This window comes from Elephantulus edwardii, unplaced genomic scaffold, assembly GCF_000299155.1.
Source record: "Elephantulus edwardii isolate Elephantulus edwardi_28Jun2011 unplaced genomic scaffold, EleEdw1.0 scaffold00003, whole genome shotgun sequence".
NCBI lineage: Eukaryota > Metazoa > Chordata > Mammalia > Macroscelidea > Macroscelididae > Elephantulus > Elephantulus edwardii.
The window spans coordinates 27,882,821-27,903,370 of record NW_006399753.1 but is presented as its reverse complement, the minus strand read 5'-3'; the positions used below and the strand labels follow the sequence as shown (position 1 = coordinate 27,903,370).

Below are 20,550 nucleotides of genomic sequence, written 5' to 3'. Positions count from 1 at the left end.
TTTCCCATGGCAATGTGCCTTTTAATTTTCTGGCTGCTGGTGCCAAGACTGTTGACTACGGAGCCAAGCAAACTAAAGCTGTGTACAATCTCAATCTCTTCACCATCCATCCTGATTCTGCCAATTGGTCCAGTAGTGAGAATCTTTGTCTTCTTGACATTGAGCCTCAATTTTAAAATTCCTGTGAAATAGTGTCTTTTGATTTAGAAATTAAAGAAATTACATTCTTACTTGATACCATATTTTACCCTATAGTGAGTGCATTTCAGAATTACTTTTACTTCAGCATTGTGCCTTTAAGGTGTTTATAGTCGCACCACTCTGTTTCTAGAAATAATATTAAAATGACAAAATATTTTAAAATACAATTTATGCAACTTATGAATATTGTTTCCCCAAAACATTGATTAGTTCTTCTTGTCCTATAAATAACTATTTATTTCATCATCTTCTATAAGTGTTTTCTTTATAGTGATGTAAAACAAAACTCTTAGGCAGGAGAAACTGCGTATTGGCTTAAGGAAAGCTTTCTCAGATAAAACACAGAGCATGAACAAAATATAAGCTTGATGAATTGTATTCATAAGAAATGAAAAACAATAACAAAACTGTGCTCTCAAAGATATTGTTAAGAAAATGAGAAGATAAATGGTATTTTGGAAGAAAGCATTTATAAAACATGCATACAGAGGAATCATATCCAGAATATGCGGTTTTTAAAATTCATTGAAAAGAAAACAACACTATTATCTATGAAAACTATTTGAACAAAAACTTCACCAAAGAAAGCACACAAATGGCAAACTAAAACATAAAAAGTGAGCAACATAATTACTACTGTTACTATAAATAGAGTCCATTCTTACTCATAGCAACCATGTAGCAGAGTAGAACTATCCTATAAAGTTTTCTTTCTTTGTGTCTCTCTTTTCTCTTTCTCTCATTGCTGATGGACAGATCTTTCCTCCCTAACTGCTCTTAGCAGGTTTGAACCACCAAACATTAATTTAGCAGTCAAGTGCTTAATCATTATCCAGCCAGAAATCCTTTTTCAGCATTGTCATTAATAAAATGGGTCTCTGGTGACCTAATCTGCAACAAGTTACACAAACACAAAAGCTGCATGCATCTTGTTGGGTGGAATCCTCCAGCAGCTGTGAGAGAAATATGGGCCGCCTCCACCCACTGTGATTTAAGGCCTCAAAAACCTGGTGGGCCATCATTGTGTGTGAAGACAAAGTCAACAGCAGTGGGTTTCAGCTGTAGTCATTAACAAAATGTAAAATTAATGAGATAATTATTAGAATGGCTAAAATTAAAAGTCAGCACATCAAATGATGAAGCTCTGGAGAAAGTATAACTCACCAACACGGATTTCATTTTTTATAAAGTTTATCGACTACTTTCACCTTCCTCTTCCCTTTTTAATAAAATACTGTGCTATGTCTCTTTTTTTTTCAAGAAAGGAACACAAATCTTCCACTCACCATTCCCCAGCCAAAATGGCTTTTAATATTAATGAAAACCCAAATTTGGAATTGCACTGCAGCTGTCTAGCTGATACACTGATAGGAGATGTAGCAAATACATTTTTGGCTACAGACGTTCCAGAGACTGGTTAAGAATAAGCCTACAAAGAATTTATTATCAACACTTATATCATTATTAACATATACTTAACACATTATTAATATAAGATCAAGTATCTTCAGAATAAAATCTCAAATCTCACAATTAGAAGTGAGACACAAACACTTGGACATATCAGTTGTATTTCTTTTCCCAATTAAATCTAAATTTAGACTCATGCTCCAGCCTCCAGAAGGTTTTATGCATTAACCACATAGTAAACCTTATACTAAAATGTATGTTTACCCTTAAGCTAATTTTCTTATAAGGCATCAAGGTGACACAGTGGTGAAGCACTGGCTGGTAAGCAAAAGGTAAATGGTTTGACTCCCCTAGCAGCTCTGCATGAGAAGGCTATGGCAGTTAGCTTTCCTAAAACTTACAGCCTTGGGGACCCAATGGGGCAGTGCCACCCTGTTCCGTATCACTGCTGTGAGACAGAAATGACTTAACAGAGAAGCATTTTTCCCCCTGATATATAATTTCTGAAAAAAAATTCCATCCACATTAGCAGTGTACCCAGTGACAGGATCAAATATTCTTCGCTTTTTTTTTATGGGTTCCATTTTTTTTATTACTAAATTTTATTAGTTTTAATGAACATTTACAGAGATTTTGGGTTTTCATTCATTCATTGTTGCACTGTTTTCTCCACCCTCCTCCCCAGTTCGTTCTTCTCCCCCCTCCAATGTCTGTTTTAATTGTCCAGTTGCCACAGTTTCTCTTTTCTAATAGCAATGTCTGCATATCAGATTGAAAGCCAGCTCAAATTTTATATCTCTGGTCCAATAATAATGCAATTGGAAACTTAGATAAAATGGCATAAATAAATCTCTGAGAGTTTATTATTCAAGTACCTGAGCTTCTTCCTGTTGCTTTTTAAGCTGTTCAAGCATCTGCTGAAATTCAGCCTCTTTCTGCTCTGCTTCTTCCAAGGTGGCTTGATTCTGTTCCTCATAAGCCATGGCCACCACAGCCAGGATCAAGTTCACCAAATAAAAAGAGCCCAAGAAAATCACCAGGACAAAGAAGATCATGTATGTTTTTCCAGCAGCACGTAATGTCTGGGGGGTGGGGGAGGAATAATTTTAAAAGTATTTTAATATAATGTCCCCAAATAAAGGTGTGATTACCATTGTTAGATAATAAAAAGACTAATTCCTTTTAATAGCTAATGTATTTTGACCAAGATTTATTTTTCACTGTGGTGTTAAAATATACAAAAATTATAATAGTTCTGTTATGTGAGGCTTAACTCCAGTGTCATTTCACATTAAAACTATTTAGATAAATTATTATGTACTAGATATATCTTTGAAGTCACTAAAATGCTTATCCTGGGATGCATAATGCAGAGTCAAATTATGAATGAGGGGCTTGTGTCTTTAACCCCTTTCAATGTGGCTCCATGTATAAGACAGTTTATTTTCTACACGTCTAAATACGCCTTTAATTTGGAATCGCCTTTAATTTGGAATCTGTATATAATTGCTTTTGTTTTTGCTTTTTCACATACTGGTTTTATCTACAACTAGTTAGTAAGCTCTTCAACGCCATTATCTTTACATTCTCCAAAGCCCTTAACAGAAAGTCTTTTCCTCATGCAAGAAGCTTTCACTATGAACGATTGGGATTCTAGGCATACTCATATTAGGTTGCACACTTCTTTATAAGCAATAGTGTTATTAAGCAAGTTTATTCATGTTAAAGTATCCACACATATATTTTCATGTGTGTTCAGTTATATAAACTCTATGCATGCTATTTTGGGTCTTACCAACTGGTAAAGATTCTCCCAGTAATCTTGAGTCATAAGGCGAAAGAGAGACAAAAAAGCCCAGCTAAAGGTGTCAAAGCTTGTATAGCCGTAGTTTGGGTTTCGACCAGCTTTCACACAGATGTATCCTTCTGGACACTGGCTACAGGACAGAGAAACAAGAAGGTAAGGTCAGTACTGCAATTTCAATTGACTTAGATTGATAGGAATTGATTTTATTACAGATAGTTCATTACATAGCGTATCTCTACAATGAATTTTCTTGCCTTTATTTCCAGATCACTTAACAGTGTTAGGAAAACAATATAAAACATAGTTATAAAAGAGATCCATTTACAGACATCTAGAGCAGAGGAAGGGTCCCACCCAGTCTAACATCATCAGTTTCTCCCTGACATAGTAAGAAGCACTAATATAAAAGTTAAGTGAAAAACTAAAGCAAACAAAACCATGATTATTTCAAAGGGATACAGTAGCAAATTGAAAAGGTGTCCAATGATGAATGCTGCAACAATTTGAGAAACATAATAAAGTATCAGTGAAATATAATCCATGGTATAAAATATCTATTGAGTACACACTAGTATAAATCAATAATTGAATATATACATAAGGAGGAATAGACAAATATCCTATTAAAGAAAAAGGTCCAAGAAATTTATGTACCTACTCCATCACTAGGTGAGAGATCTTAGTTCCCCATTCCTTGATTATGGCCTGCTAATAGTGATTTCAATTCATAACCAAACTCTTGTGGTGTAGTATATAAGGAGTTGTGCTGCTAAACTGAAGGCCACAACTCTCTAGCAGTTTGAAGCTCAGCAGCTTTGAGAAGACAGGAAATCTTCCTAGGCAGTTTACAGCCTTGGAGACCCAATGAGTGAGTGAACAGGGATGAGAAGCCTGACTCTTACCACACACTGTCTATTTAATTGTTCAATTCCAGTAGGGTTACATAATGATCTCAGACTTGTTAGTCCATGATGCCATGGAAGATGACTTTACAAATTACAGTATAATTCTTTCTGGTTATAGTCTTAGAGATTTCACTAATTTCCAAAGCTACTCAGGTCATCATCAATTTCCCTAGCCCCTCCAATGAAGTTGCTACACATATTTATAAACTTTTTTCCTGTTTTGTCTTCTATACTGGAATTTTTGAATCTTATGAATGATTTGTTAAAATATATTATGGTGCATTCTTTATCCTGCAAATTTCTTGGACTTTTAACAAATACTCAGTGTTCAATATTCACCCTTACAGTATCATTTAAAATAGCTCAGTGCTTCCCTTCTCCAACTCCCAAACCATGATTCGTATTATCTGTAGATTTTTCTGCTTACATTTTCACTTTTATTTGTTTTCATTCAGTCACTTATACACTTTTAACTTAATAATGACAGGAATTAATTTCTCTCTTTATTTTGGTCAATGAGTAATATCGCACTAAAGATCCACGGTAGCATATTGTGTAATGGGTTGAAATGACAACCAAAAGGTTGGTAGTTTGAATCTCACAGACATTCCTTGGAAGAACAATAGATTGTAGATATTTACAGCTTTGGAAAACTGATGGAAGTGTGGGTGTTAATACTCCACTGTATGGATCACATTTGTTTATAATTTCACCTACTGAAGATGATTCCAATTTTGAAAATTATGAATAAAAATGCCATCATATTGACATGTATGTTTCTCTGTATATATGTTTACAAATAAATGGAATAACAACCTAGTAAATGAATTGCTGGATAATATAGTAATAACACATTTAGTTTTACAAGAAATTGTCAAACTGCCTTCCAAATATTTGTACAAGTTTGTGTTACCAGTCGTGAGTGAGTGATCCTGCTCTGTATTGTCAGCTGCCTGTTCTGTGGGAGAAGGATGTGCAATCACCTCTGGTGCAATTTATTGCCTCTGAAACCCTGCTGGTCAGCTGAGTAGGTGTAACTTGATGGTGCACAACAACATAAGTGAATAGTGGTATCTCACTGTTGTTTTCAATAACTATTCCCTAATAGCTTATGAACTTTGATAAATGTTGATACTTATAGAGGGGCTTCAAGCCGTTTCTTCATATGGTCACTATGAGTTGTGCTTGACTCAAAGGTAATCAACAACAACAACAATAATATTCCCTAATAACCAGTATTAATTGATAATCTTTCAATATATTTATTTTCCATTTCTTTATCATTTCTAATTTAGATACTTGATACTTATTTTGTAATTCCACATACAAACTGTCTTGGGAACCAAACTATGCCTTAAGTGAGGAGTGGGTATATTTGATAAACAATCCTAATTGCTATAGTTTGCTAAATGTAAATTTGTGGGAGAAGGATGGGCAATCTCCTCCTGTGTGATTTACCTACTTGAAGGGGCAATTTTCAACATGAGAGCAATGCTGTTGTTGTTATGTGCCATCGAGTCGTTTCCAACTCCTAGCGACCCTATGCACAACAGCTCTAAACCCTGCTCTATCCTGTGCCAACCGCACCGCCTCTGACACACCCATCCTGATTACCCCAGTCACTGAATCAATCCATCTCATAGAGGGTCTTCCCCTCCTGCGCTGTCCCTCCACCCTCCCAAGCATGATGTCCCTCTCCAAGGACCCGTCCCTCCTGGCAACATGTCCAAAGTATGCCAGACGAAGCCCCAGAATCCTTGCCTCCAAGGAGCAGCTTGGTTTAATCCTCTCCAAGATGAATCTGTTTGTTTTCCTGGCAGTCCATGGTACATTCAGTACCGTTCTCCAGCACCACAGCTCAAAAGCATCCACTCTCCTTCTGTCCTCCCTAGTCACTGTCCAACTCTCTGATGCATAACAAGCGATTGCAAATACCATGACCTGTATCAGGCGCACCTTAGTCTCCAGAGAGACACTGTTGCTCCTGAGTACCTTTGAGAGGTCCCTAACGGCAGACTTTCCCATCGCGATACACTTTTTGATTTCCTGACTGCTGGTACCAAGAGTGTTGACTGTGGAGCCGAGCAAAGTAAAGCAATGAGAAGTATAAAATATGCATTAACCAATCTGAGCTTTATCTTTTGTTTTACATTAATCCCATTAATTTAAAAAAGTTAAAAATGGAATAAGATCTTATGATTGAACAGATGCTAGTTCAAGTTCTTTATGTGTACTAAATAAGAAATATAAGAAATAATCAAAACAACAGTATGAGAAAACTATATTATTATTGCTGTTGTTGTTATGTGCCATTGAGTTTCTTGCAACTCATAGTGGCCCTATGTACAATAGCCCTTAATCTGCTCCGTCCTGTGCCAATCTTACTGTCTCTGACACATCTACCCTTATTACCTCAGTCACTGACTCAATCTATCTCATTGATGGTCTTCCTCTCTTTTGCTGTCCCTCCACCCTTTCTAGCATGATGTCTCTCTCCAAAGACTAGTCCCTCCTTGCAAAATGCCCCAAGTATGTCAGACAAAGCCTCGGAATCCTTGCCTGTAAGGAGCAGCTTGGTTTCACCCTCTCCCAGATGAACCTGTTTGTTCTCCTGGAAGTCTATCGTATATTCAATACTCTTTTTCCAGCTCCACAGCTCAAAAGCATCAACTCTCATATTATTAGCCCTATTTCAGATATGAGTAAACAGAGATATTAAGATATTCTTCCCAAGGTCAGAGAGTTTGTAAGTCATAGAATTTGGATTTGAACAAGGAGAATATGAACTCTAGAACCTATGTTTTAGCCAGTACCATTCCAAACAAAAGCCGGTAAAAATGCCAGAAAAAAAACCCCAACCCTTTTTTGCCTAATTCGAATAATTGTGATTTTAGAACCAAAGGTGACAGTAAATAAGACAAAAATGTACTTTGGAGGTAGACAGTGCTACTATGTCTTGTAAGGATACATATATTAGTTTTTTTCTCTATTTACTTTCTTTTTCCACAAATGTTTGCCTGTATGCCTCGTATATATTTTCTTTACTATTCTTATATTTTCATGACTACACCCATTTCTCATTTTCTAAGAGACCTCAGAATATGTTCAAGTTCTTTAACTTAAGTAAAACTCAGTATTGCAACCCTTCAGAGATTAAAATTCAAAATAAATACTTTAATTAAAAATAAAATGTGCAACACTCTTAAAGAAGTACATTAAGGGCTCTATATGAAATGTAACAGGCTAGTCGAATTGCAGAATGTGGTCAAAACAAATCGGTTAAGTATATAGACTCAGATTTTGACATGCCTTTGGCATGTATTTAGCCTAATGCTCTTTTATTCACAAGTCTTTATACTATGCAAAGATACTGAAGTTCAGTTAAATGGATTATCTTATTAAAATATGACCCTAAATCTTCAAACCAAGAAATCAAGTTCCACAAGGCATTAGATGGTACAGATGAAGTTTCAGAATCTTCCTTTTTAAATATTCTTTTTTTGTCATTGTTGTAAATACAGTTACCATACATTTTTTGTCAATTTACATTTTCTTACAGATGTATAATTTGTTAATAATAATAATATTAATTAATTGTGCAGCCCTACCCTAAACTTGGAAGCAAGAGTGGCACTTCTGTTAATAGCTTGCCTCTGGAAGCCCTATGAACCTGGAGAAAGGATGGAAGTCACACAAGGGTCGAGGACTTTCGTTCATAGGGTAGCTATGAGTCACCTATGACTCAACAGCACTTAACAACAACAACAACCCTAAACTGACATGATGTCTTAGTTAAAGAGACCTTAGGAGCTTACAAGCTCCATTCAAAGCACAAGAAATGGTGTCTATTTGTCCAAAGCAACATAGGAAGAAGGAGAGTCATAAATTGGAGGAATAAACAGATTGCATCTCCATGAACAACTTAACTTCTTTGCCAAAAGACCAGACAGATAACAGGGTGGTCTTACTACTATTGTAGTTGATGTTGATTGCTATCAAGTTGAGCACAACTTATCATGACCCTATAAACAAAAGACCTGAAGCCTTTCTATAATTATCATCATTTCTCAAAGTCCATAGAGTTTCCAGGGGCATGATTTTAGGAAGTGAATGTCACTCCTGCTTCCAAACCTATCCTAAACTGGGAGCTCCACAAAACACTATATCCACCATGGCTAACTGTTATGGCATTTGACACCCAAGGCACAAGGTTCAGCATAAAGCAACCCCAGGTTACCTCAGTACAGCAAACTGACAGACAAGTGCTCTAGAAGAATGTTCCTCCAAATGATAGCTAACCCCTGACTTTTAAATACAAAGGGCCTCCACCAAGGTCTTGCTGACCATAAACAAGTGTTTTAAATCAAAACCAACCACTGAACATTTTTATAAAAAAGAATAACAATACAGGACAGAATTTCAAATTCTCATAGAATCCATATTTCATGGAAGTTGGATGAACCTTGAAACTAGTATTCCAAGATAAGCTTTAAACCTTAAATAACAACAACAACAACAACAAAGATATCTTAAAATCTTCTTAAAACCAAACCATGAATTAGCATAGGTAGTAAAAAATATTTACATTCACTAGGATATCAGAGTTTAGTGAGCAGATGGAGGGTAGGATGATGGGTAAAGGAATAGGAAAGATTCAGTGGGGACTCAATAAGATGGGGTAATAATAGGCATAGATATATAATAAAATGTATGAATAACTGTACAAAACACAATGTAAATGAAAGATTATATAAAGCACAATGTACATGAATGAAATAGAATGTTAATTAATTATTTTATAAAAAATAATATATTTTTAAATTAAAAAAAAAAGAAAAATACTGTATGGCCCTTAAGTCTAAAGGGAAACCTGATATAGTATCTACTTAAAAAAAAAAAACCAAACAAAAAAAAAACCAACAGAAAAACCAACCACAAAAACCAATAAAATGCTTTGTAGTAAGTGACAAAAAAAAAGTATGTTTGCATTGAACATTGTGTACTTTTTATATTTTTTATATGAGATCAAACTGACTACCATTACTTGAAATACTAGATAGGAGACTAGAAACTTGGAAGTAAGTTACTGAATTGTACATGGAGAAACTGTTGAATCTGCTAAGGTTCTGTTGTACACATTCAACAACAAAAATAAACAAACTTTTTTTTTAAATAAACAAACTTTTAAAAAGAAAAACACTGCCAGAATAACCAAAGCTGTTTCTCCATTTAGCTTGCATCCAAAAGAGTGTGTTATAACAGGGATCTTTCCCATCCATAACAAAACAGCATAGCCACACCAATTAAAATGTGTCTGTCCTGTGTTCCTTCTCTTCATTTCCTCAAACAGCTCTCATGTATTCATAAAAGAAACATATTATGAACATTAATATTTTGGAGCAATATTTCAGAGACATCTCAGCTGTGACATCTTGGTGAATATTCTTCCTAAGGGATGATTTTAATAACTGTGAGTTTATGACCAATGACAGTCTGATGTGAAAAAGAAAGTATTTAATGGATAAACAGTACCACTTTGTTAAACACATGTAAGGGTACAAATGTGTCAGATTTTTTTCCTAATTGCTTTAAAAAAAGTGTTTTAAACCAGAGTTTTTCTTACCCTGCATCTGAACCATTCCCACAGAGTAAAGGGTCATTTTGTCCATCCAAAACATAAAAGTGACCTATGAATATAAAAAAAATATTTCATATTAATCCTATAAATTTAGGAATAATGTGTCTGTTTCAATTAATTTTATCATTGCTGTTGTTGAGTACCATCAATTTGGAACTGACCCGTAGCTGACCTTCCAGTGGGTTTCATGGACAGTTAACCTCATGGGAGGAAATTGCCTAACCTTCTGCTGCGGAGCTGTGTGTCTTTAGGATTGTGGTAATTTTGTTACCACTAGGCCACCAGAGCTATCATAGGCTTCAATAAAATATATTTATAAAGATAGCCTTAACCCAAAGTTGCAACTATTTTTAATGGAAAACTTGTTCAGTAGCATGAAAGTTAACAAATGTAGCAATACTTCTTACTCTCATCATTAATGTAATCCTTCCAGTTAAATGTGCTCACGGTTACATTCACAAATGTTCCATTTGAATCCACTGTGCTATTAAAGTAGGAAGTGATGTTGGTTTCAAATGCAGAATCGTTTGGGGGCCACTGCAAACATTTATTCCTCAGGTTACCCATGAACAGCTGTAGCCCAATGAGGGCAAACACACTTAGACAGAACACAGTCAGGATCATGACGTCGGACAGCTTCTTTACCGACTGGATCAGGGCCCCTACGATGGTCTTTAAACCTGAGAAGAGAACAATAGGTCACCTTAAGAACTGTGTCGTAAATCAATTTCTTTTTACTGTGCACACACATTTTCCTGCCGCCCCCCTGCCCCAATGATCTCTTGACCATTTAGACACCAGTGCTTTATGAATGCCTGATGGTTTGGGAAATGGCTGAAGAGCAGCTTTTCTCTATGAACAGCTTGCTTTCTGGAGATTCAATATGAATGTTTACATTTCTAGGTCAGATTTTTTTTTTGTTTGGTATTGGTGTGGTTTTATGTTCTGCCACAAATATGTGGGTAACTTGAATTTATTTTTAATTACAGATTTGTGTTTCATAAAGTTATTTCCCTCTCACTAATTTCAAGTAGCAATGATTTAGACAAGGCAATTTTTAGATACTAAAAACCCCACCCAGGTCAGGAGCGTGCTGTTCAGTATTAGTCTTGGCACTTGAAGGAGATCCATTTTCAAAATAGATCTACTCTGAGTGTAGAGTCTTGATCAGCTAGTCAAGCCATGGTATATGGTCGTAAAGCTTTTTCTGATGCAGAAGATACATATTTACAAGAGACATGCAAAAAAAAATTTAAAAAAGCCACAGGAGAGAGCAGCAAAACTGGTCCTTTTTTATAGCTGTCTCATGCAATTATCTGTTGAACTCCAAGGCTGACTTTATAAATAAGCATGTCATATCTCAAATTTTAAGAGCTAAACTGGCATTGAAACTTCATTTGACATTCTGGAATTTCACTTTTAAAACTACTAAGCAGTAAAGAATAAGTGTGATTTCAGCCTCAATGTTATTACAGTGTGTTTAAAGTCAGCCTCGGTGTTTAACCTCACTCTCACCTGGAATGACTGAAATTGTTTTCAGGGCTCGGAGAACTCTGAATGTTCTCAACGCTGAGACATTGCCCAGGTCCACAAACTCTGTGACATATCTGTAATAGGGGGTTCACACACAAACACAATAACACACAAGAGAAGTTGGAGATATAAGGGGCCTACCACCTTACACCAGTTACTTCTTACCTGGGATTACAGAAATAGTTTTCAGAGCTCTCAAGACTCTGAAAGTTCGAAGAGCTGAAACATTGCCTAGGCTTACAAATTCTGTTACATACCTGTAGAATTAAATCAGAGTTACTGATAGTTTTGGAAAAGTTTATACTAAATAATTAATGTTTGCTTGGCACAGGGCTCCTTCAATTTAATAGGCAGAATTGCAATCGACTTCAGGGAGCCATACACTGTGAAGTGCTTTTATGGGATAAGATTTTGTTGTTTTGTTTCAGTGTAATTTTCACTGATATGAGCAAGTTTGTTTGCAAAACTAATCAAGGTACAGTTGGAGCTATTAAATTAGAGTCAATGAATAACCTCATTTTGATGAAGAGAAAGTAATTCCATTATGGTTTATTTGCCAGATATATTTACCCTGCAATATGTATTCTCATTTGTATTCTCAAAGTTATATAAGGCATGTAGTTAATACAGCTAACAAGAATATTCCCCATTTAAAATGTACCCTATCAACTTAGTTTATGCAAGAACTAATTTCAGCTTTTATCAAGTTTTCAAAAATACTCACGCCATCACAATGACACTGAAATCCAGCCAGTTCCATGGATCCCGAAGGAATGTAAAATTTTCTAAACAAAACCCTCTTGCCAAGATTTTTATAAGTGACTCAAAGGTATAGATTCCTGTGAATGTGTACCTAGAAAAAGTATTCAAGCAAAAGTTAATAGTTTCATTTGAGCAGGAAAATTAAGTATAGTTATTCTTATCCTTTGGTAGTTTTTGAGTTAAGTATAATCTTGCTCTTTATTTCTACTTGGCAAAGAATTTTCTAGTTTAATTACTCTTACAATTCTGATTAAATGGTCAAACTGAAGAGAAAATATTGTACTAAATGATCCAGATCTTGTTTAACTTATTATTATTATTGAACACATTGTTTTACTTATTATTATTGTTCTTATTTTAGAACAATAAATTCAAACCATAAACCAAATCCACTGTCATCAATCAATTCTGACTCATAGCAAATCCCCTTGGACATAGTGAAACTGTTCACCAGGTTTCCAAGACTGAATTTCTTTATGGAGGCTGAATGCCACCCCTTTCTAGGACAGAGAAGCTGGTGTCTTTGAATCTCCAAACTTTGTGTTTTTTAATAGCTCAATGCTTAGTCACTGCACACTTCCCTTAGAAGATCTTCTCTCTCAACTTAACAATGAGTCAAACGCATAGAAAAAATAGTTTCATGTGTTTTGTGACTATCAAGCTTGATCCTTTAGATTCTTTAAAGCGGTGCTATCTGATAGAAATATGAGGGGTGTGTGTGTGTGTGTGTGTGTGTGTGTGTCTGTGTGTGTGTGTGTGTAATTTAACTTCTGCTTCTGTTATTAGGTGTCATTTGGTTGGCTCCTGCTTGATCCTAGGCTATTCTCACAATCTCTTCCATGAGTAAGTCCGTTGTTGCAGTCCCTGCATTAACTTATCTCCTGGAAGGTCTTCTTTTTCACTGACTCTCTACTTTCCCAGTCTTCCTCCAGGAATTGGCCCATCCTGATAACATGCCTAATGTATGTGAGATGAAATCTCACCATCCTGGCTTCTACGGAGCATTCGGGCTACACTTCTTCCAGGACAGATTGACTTTTCCTTTTGGAAATCTGTGGTTTATCCAATATTCTTTGCCAATATCATAATTCAAAGTTAAGAAATTAATTTTTCTATTTCATTTGATACGACATATAAAACAAACTTCTATTTAAAACAATTTAAACTAGTTAAATCTCAAGTATCTTTTAGCTACTTTATTGAAAAGCACAACGCTAGAGGACCTATATATATAACTAAATAGAACCCAAACATCATAATAACTCAAATAAATGTACTTTTAAAATATAGCAATAAACCCAAAATACCTAATATAGAGCAACATACCTTAGTCCATTTTACCATATATATAATAATAATAACATATATAATAATAATAGTTATATATTAAAAGAATGTTTTCATTCATCAAATTACTCAAATGGTAACTGTATATTATTCAACACACTATGAGGCTCAACTTGTGAGCTGAGTATTTTATTTCATTTGTTAGCTGGTATATCCTAATTTGTAAACTTTTTGTTTACAGATATTATTATTTAATTTCTTGGGAAAAATACTTACCTCATTGAGGAAACACTCTCCAAAGTTATCTTCTTTTATACTATGGAAATAATATTTTATTAGGAAATAATATTTAGCCTGAATTTGGAAACCATACTTATGATAAGACAGCTAGAAAATATGTTTGATTTTTTCGTTTCATCCCAAGAAGTCACTCCTACTTACTCTACATTCTTTGTCCAGTCTGGAGGGTTACTCAAGGTCATAAATACACAGTTGGTCAAAATAGTGCACATGATAAGCATGCTGAATAAAGTAGATCATAGTTAAGGAATACATTCTGGTACTTTATCATCATCACTTATTTCAAATTATCTAACCCAAAATGTAGTAATGAAAGTTAAATATGAAATGAATTTTATTTCTTTCTTTTAAAATAATGGTAAAGAGAATCAGAAATTCCAAGCCAGTTGTATATTTTTGACTCATTGTTTTTTCATTTGATGTCATCTACTAACAAAACTGAGCCTCATAGACTACTTAAAACAATTAGATATTACTATACATTCTAATCCTTTGAAATGCTACAGAAAAAGAAATGGCGATTCTATGTAAGTTAATAGTATGTTTGAAGTGTAAAAGTTGTATTGCAGATATAATTTTAAAATCTCCATTGATTCACAAAAGGTTAATGAATGTAATATAAAAATTTGGAGCCTGTATGGCCCCGGGTATTAAAAGATTACCTTGCTACATGCCCACACACCCATAACTATTTCACATATAGCTAAGAACTCTATAGAAAGCAATTACCATAACTTTGTAGTAATGTGATTAATTCGGTTACAATTTATAACATAAAATAAAGTTACTATTTTTGTAGGTAAGTTATTTTATTTATTTCTGACATTTTGTTTTCACTTTCAAAAGTGCATAAAATTAATAAGTCATCTAATTATCTTCCTGTGTCTGGTGCATAGCATACCTAAAACATCCACAGTTAAGCACTAATTATGAAGCCTTTCTGAGAATAAAAGGTATAATTTTTCTTGGAATCTTATTCAGATTTTACTACTAAAAAGTTTATTCTATTTTTATGTGTATTTTAATTTAAATTAAAAATATTTTCCAATAACCTCAAAAGGATTAATTAATTTTGCTTCTAAGTTAGTTATTTGCCTATCTTTTCCTTCACTTTTCATACAGATTTGTTTATAATTTTTAATCAGCCCTTGTAAGATGCCCTTTCTTGAACACTGGATTTAAAGTTTACCTTCCTATTTTTATCATTATTTACATAAGAATTGTCTTATCATCTACACCAATTCTGCACTTTGAATCATTTTCCCGTTGTCATTGTTACAGATTTAAGTTCAACAACTTTTTAATAGAAGTTACAATCTAGATACAGAGCTACACTGTAGGAAATAATAAATGTTTAAATATGAACTGATTAAAGAGTGAGCCAGGTGCTGGAGACACAGAACCAATTAAGGTATAAAATTTTGAGCATATGGTAATATAGATCATAATAATAGACTAATGTTTCCTTAGAAATAGTTGTATATGATCTAATTAGGGTCAATAAAAGTCCTAAGGAGATTTATTGTTGCTCTGATTATTCAAATGTGTTTCACTTACACAATCACTGTCAAGGTTATATTTTACATTATAATAGTTATTCTGTAGTAGTCTTGTAAATAGCAGAAAAGCAGTGAGTACAAATTAAACTAACAATGCTACCATTAATCTCAAAGAATATTCTAGATGTTTAAAATAAAAATGACATTTTCTCTAAAACCAACTGTTAGAGCAAGTACTTAGACATTTCACACAAAAAGGATATGAATGTACCAAAATCTTAATAGCAATTTTCCTAACAGGGTTTAGTGGAGTTAAAATATACAAGGCAGAGGTGGCACTGAATCGGAAAATTGCCTTCCCTTTATTCAATACTATAAAGGTCTGAAAAAGAAAATATGAGAAATAAATTACTAAATTAGACATGTGTCTTATTTAAAACATTTACATTCATGAAGAATTTTTTTTACCAGATTTGTTTACTCAGCTTAGTTTGTTCAAACTTATTTGTCTCTCTTTTATAATTGTAAACATTTTAGTCATTTCTTTCCTTAGATAACATCCAGTGATAAATATAAATAAGATTTACTATTTACTATCTGTCGCTGAGGCTTCAATTTTCTGATACAAATGGTCCTTCTCAACTTCTTTTTTTTTTTTTGTTAACCAAGTTGTAAGGTAGTTTTATAGATTCTAAATCTATTTAAAGGACCCCATCTGATTCCTACTTGGGTAACTTTTCAAACTATTCTACAAATATTGTTAAAAATAATCTTTTATAAGTATTGTCAATTCATCCAATTTTTTTCCTTCAATATTTCTGTTGTTGTTATGTGCCATCAAGTCACTTGCGACTCATAGTGACCCTGTGTACAAGAGCCCTAAACCCTGCTCTATCCTGTGCCAACTTCACTGTCTCTGACACATCTACTCCCACTACCCCAATCACTGGATCGATCCATCTCACCTAGGGTCTTCCTCTCTTGCACTGTCATTCCATACTCCCAAATATGATGTTCCCCTCCAAGGACCGGTCCCTCCTTGTAACATGTCCAAAATATGTCAGACGAAGCTTCAGAATCCTTGCCTCTAAGGAGCAGCCTGGCCTCACTGTCTCTGGGATGAACCTGCTTGTTCTCCTAGCAGTCCATGGTATAGTAAACACTTCTCCAGCACCACAGTTCAAAGGCATCCATTCTCTTTCTATTGTCTCTAGTCACTGTCCAGCTCTCCAATGCATATCACACAATTTTGAAGACTATAGCCCGCATCAGGTTCACCTTAGTCTCCAGCCTGATGTTGTTACGCCTCAGTATTCTGGAGCGGTACCTGATAGCTGACTTTCCCAATGTAATTCTTCTCTTGGTTTCCTGGCTGCTGGTTCCAAGAGTGTTGATTGTGGAGCCACGTATACTAGAACTCTTAACCATCTCAATCTCTTCACCATTCATAATAATGCTGCCAATCAGTCAGCGGTGAGAATCTTTGTTTTCGTGATTTTGAGCTTTAATCCATATTGAAGGCTGCACTCCTGGACCTTCTGCACCAAGCACTTCAGTTCCTCCTCCATTTCAGCAACCAGAGTTGTGTCATCTGCATAGCTTCCTATTATTACAACCATATTTCTCCCTGTTTTGAAACCAATAGCCTGATTTGGCTGGGACAGTTGATAATTGTCTGGTAATACTGGAAGGTGACAGCTGCACCAAAAGTTAGGCTAAACTATATCATTTCATAATGATATAGTTTGAATTCATAATCTGAATTCTGCAATCTTCAAGTTAGCGTTTAAGTTGTGATACCCAGTAACTGCCTGCCATGTGAATGTTGTAGTTAAGTGCCGTTGAGTTGTTGATGACTCATAGTATCAATGGAAGTCCTGAACACTAGGATCAGCTTTTATTTTATCCCACTAGAGGCATTGCTGTTCCAGCCAACTCAATCCACTTGACAATCAGACCCAGGAACTGTCAACCTCACCCTTTGTGACTCTGAAAACGTTGAGTTTCATGAAATCTTCAAACAATGTGGTACTTGAGAGGTCATCTTACTCAAGCTTTCTTCCTTTTCTTCACACAATAAGATCCCACCCACAATGACCAACCAACTCTTTTATCAGTTTCTCAGACAAGACAAGTTGAATTTCCTGCAGGGATTTTTAAATTGTCAATATTTGGTTCCCAGACCAGACACACTGAATCAGAATTTATGAAGGATGGGCATTAACACGGGTATTTATTTTTTTAAATCCCTTTAGGTGATTCTAGTGTATAGTCAGGATTGAGAATCCCTGCTTTCTGGGAATGTCCTTACCCATCAAAATCTCATCTTCCATCATGTCTTTGCAGATAAATCATACTGCCTTTTGGTCACTCTTTAATTGTTTGCCTTTACCAGTAAGTCTCAGTGTATTAATTTGCACTCCTTTGTATGTTGCTTGTGATTATAGTCAAGTAACAATTTACATGTAGAGTTTGCTTATTCAGAGAAGTAGGTTAAAAGCTGTGATAAATCATTAAACGTAGAGAAACTGTAATGTGATTTCTCTCCATTTTTTCCCCACACAATATTTAATAGTGTGGCTTGCAAATAGTTACTTTATTTAATTAAATGTGTGTTTAAATCATCTGTTTTGTATGTTCATTACTTGATAATATGCTTTATTCTTGAACTAGGGGATAGATATAATTTATTCTGGTTCACTGACAATAAACTTTTTAAAATAGTTAAAAATGCTTATAATGTGAGTAAAAAGAGCAGGAAAAACAATTTTTTTGTTTGCCCTTCACTGTAAGGCCTTGAAACTAACCATTATTTAACCCACTATTTCCCATAGATCTCATGCTATAAGTTTGACTTATTCTATGAGGACATTACTTCTTTACTAGCTGTAAGATCACTCACGAAGTGCATTTGACACTGGAAATACTACCCTTGAAACATTAAGAGTTTGGTATTGGTTTTGATGTTTCAATTAATGGAATTATTTAATGTTAAGAATAAAAACAAATTAGACTTAAACAACTATTAGTCTCTTCCTACCTGAAGCAAAGGAGAATGAAGAAAACTGAAGACTCAGAGAAGCATTTAATCCAAAAGACTATCAGTCTGCATGCAGTACAGCCTCCTCTAATCTGAGCTCAGAAAAACTACATAGTACCCTGAATATTCAGGCTGAAATGAGTAAAATATAGGAAAAAAAATTTAAGAAGTGAAAAAAAGGATCAAATTTAGTGAAAGAGACTGGAGTAACTCTTGAGATTATTGTCTTAAAAGAACCTTCCAAAAAAAAAGCACCTTCTAACTGAAATTCATGGTATACTTGGAGACTACGTCAATCATATGGTGGCTGGGCCTTTAAAATAAACAGTGACACTGAAAATCATATACTCTTTAGAGTAATAAACTGTATAGGACCAAAAAGGGCAACCTTTGTCTAAAGCTAAAGATAAGAAGGTGAGGAGAAACACGGAAAGGACATAAATGGCAACAGGAAACCCAGAGAGAAAATGAGGGGAGGGCTGACATACTGTGAAGATCACAGCCAATGTCTTAAAACAATCTGTGTATGAATTTTTGGTTGGGAAACTAATTTTCTATGTAAATTTCTACTTAAGGCATGATGAAGTGTTTGGGAGTTTTAATAAACAGATCTATATGAACAATGAGTAGGAAAGATAGAAGGAGAATTGATGCCTTTGAGCTGTGGTGCTGGAGAAGGATACTGAATATACCGTGGACTGTTAGAAGAGCAAACAAGTTCATCCTGGAGAGGGTGAAGCCAGGCTGCTCCTTGGAGGCAAGGATTCTAAAGCTCCATCTGACATACTTTGGACATGTTGCAAGGTGAGATCAGTCCTTGGAGAGGGACAACATGCTTGGGAGGCTGGAGGGACAGTGCAGGAGAGGGAGACCCTTGATGAGATGGATTGATTCAGTGACTAGGGTAATGGGGGATCGGTGTGTTGGAAACAATAAGATTAGCATGGGATAGAGCAAAGTTTAGGGCTGTTGTACATAGGGTCGCTATGAGTCACAGGCAACTCGACAGCATATAAAAAAACAACAAACGAGACATTTGATGATGGTAGTAAAAAATAAATGATAACATACACACTCTAACTACCATAAAGTCAGAACTAATAGCTGACCCTCTGTTGGGTTTTCAGACACAGTAAATCACATGAGAGGACACTACCCATCATATCTCGGTGGAGCAGTGGTGGATCAAACTGCACGGGAGGTGCCACCTTTGGGTTAACAGCACCAACTCTCTATGGACTAGGTTGACAGAGCTCTCTGATATATACAAGTTCACTACAGTTTAAGGGGAATGCAATTTTTAAATCATTTCCCTGTAAAAGTAGTTGCTACTTAGAATAGGAGAACAGAATTTTGCTCCAAAATAAGTCCAAAAGCATAGTGAACATTATTTACTTTTTAAACACTAAATTCTTTGGTTTTTTTCTGCAATATTATTCTTGGTGATGTTAGTGGAATTAAAGATGGCATGTCAAAGGCAATCTTCACTGAATTTACAGGTTCTTGAACACAGCAGCCTAATTAACACAACCCAGCTTACCCTGGAGAATAACAACCTAATACAAAGAAAAGCTCGAATTCTGGGAAATGAAAAATGACATAATTCTGTCCCTGTATAATGAAGAAATTGCCAGAAGTTTGAAGCATGGGACTTGGCTTTGAGAGGTACACTTAAAAATACCTGAGAATGACAGATGATTAGGGGAGGAAGGAGTACATAATGTCAGTACTCATATTTGGTTTCCAAGAACTGAAAAGTTATGATGTGACTTAAAAAAAAATCAGCTCTATGAGAAGAAAGTGTGGCATCAGGATTGGTGAAAGATCTATTAACATCTGTGTTATGCAGATGACACAACCCTGATTGCAGAAACTGAGGAGGAACTGAAATACTTGCTGCAGAGGGTCAAGGACTGCAGCCTTCAGCATGAATTGAAGCTCAATGTCAAGAAGACAAAGATTCTCACCACTGGACCAATTGGCAGCATCAGGATGGATGGTGACGAGATTGAGATTGTACACAGCTTTAGTTTGCTTGGCTTCATAGTCAACAGTCTTGGCACCAGTAGACAGGAAATAAAAAAAACGTATTGCGATGGGAAAGTCTGCTGGTAGAGACCTCTCCAGGGTACTGAAGAGCAATTGTGTCACTCTGGAGACTAAGGTGC

The 20,550-nt window shown here is 35.3% G+C and overlaps 1 protein-coding gene across 6 annotated transcripts in view; it reads right to left on the bottom strand.

Moving 5' to 3' along the window:
- The window catches only part of SCN3A (sodium channel, voltage-gated, type III, alpha subunit), a 119,717-nt gene that overhangs the window by 93,301 nt on the left and 5,866 nt on the right, over positions 1 to 20,550 (bottom strand). For 2 of the 6 annotated variants that reach the window (XM_006879346.1, XM_006879349.1), the window contains exons 2-9: positions 15,606 to 15,724; positions 13,985 to 14,074; positions 12,219 to 12,347; positions 11,477 to 11,568; positions 10,369 to 10,641; positions 9,947 to 10,010; positions 3,407 to 3,548; positions 2,487 to 2,693 (exon numbers count right to left, since the gene is read on the bottom strand). In XM_006879346.1, the coding sequence (XP_006879408.1) occupies positions 2,487 to 2,693; positions 3,407 to 3,548; positions 9,947 to 10,010; positions 10,369 to 10,641; positions 11,477 to 11,568; positions 12,219 to 12,347; positions 13,985 to 14,074; positions 15,606 to 15,724 (1,116 nt within the window). Of the gene's footprint in view, positions 1 to 2,012; positions 2,016 to 2,486; positions 2,694 to 3,406; positions 3,549 to 9,946; positions 10,011 to 10,368; positions 10,642 to 11,476; positions 11,569 to 11,659; positions 11,752 to 12,218; positions 12,348 to 13,984; positions 14,075 to 15,605; positions 15,725 to 20,550 lie in introns of all 6 variants that reach the window. The other 4 variants (XM_006879351.1, XM_006879347.1, XM_006879350.1 and 1 more) reach the window with 4 other exon arrangements.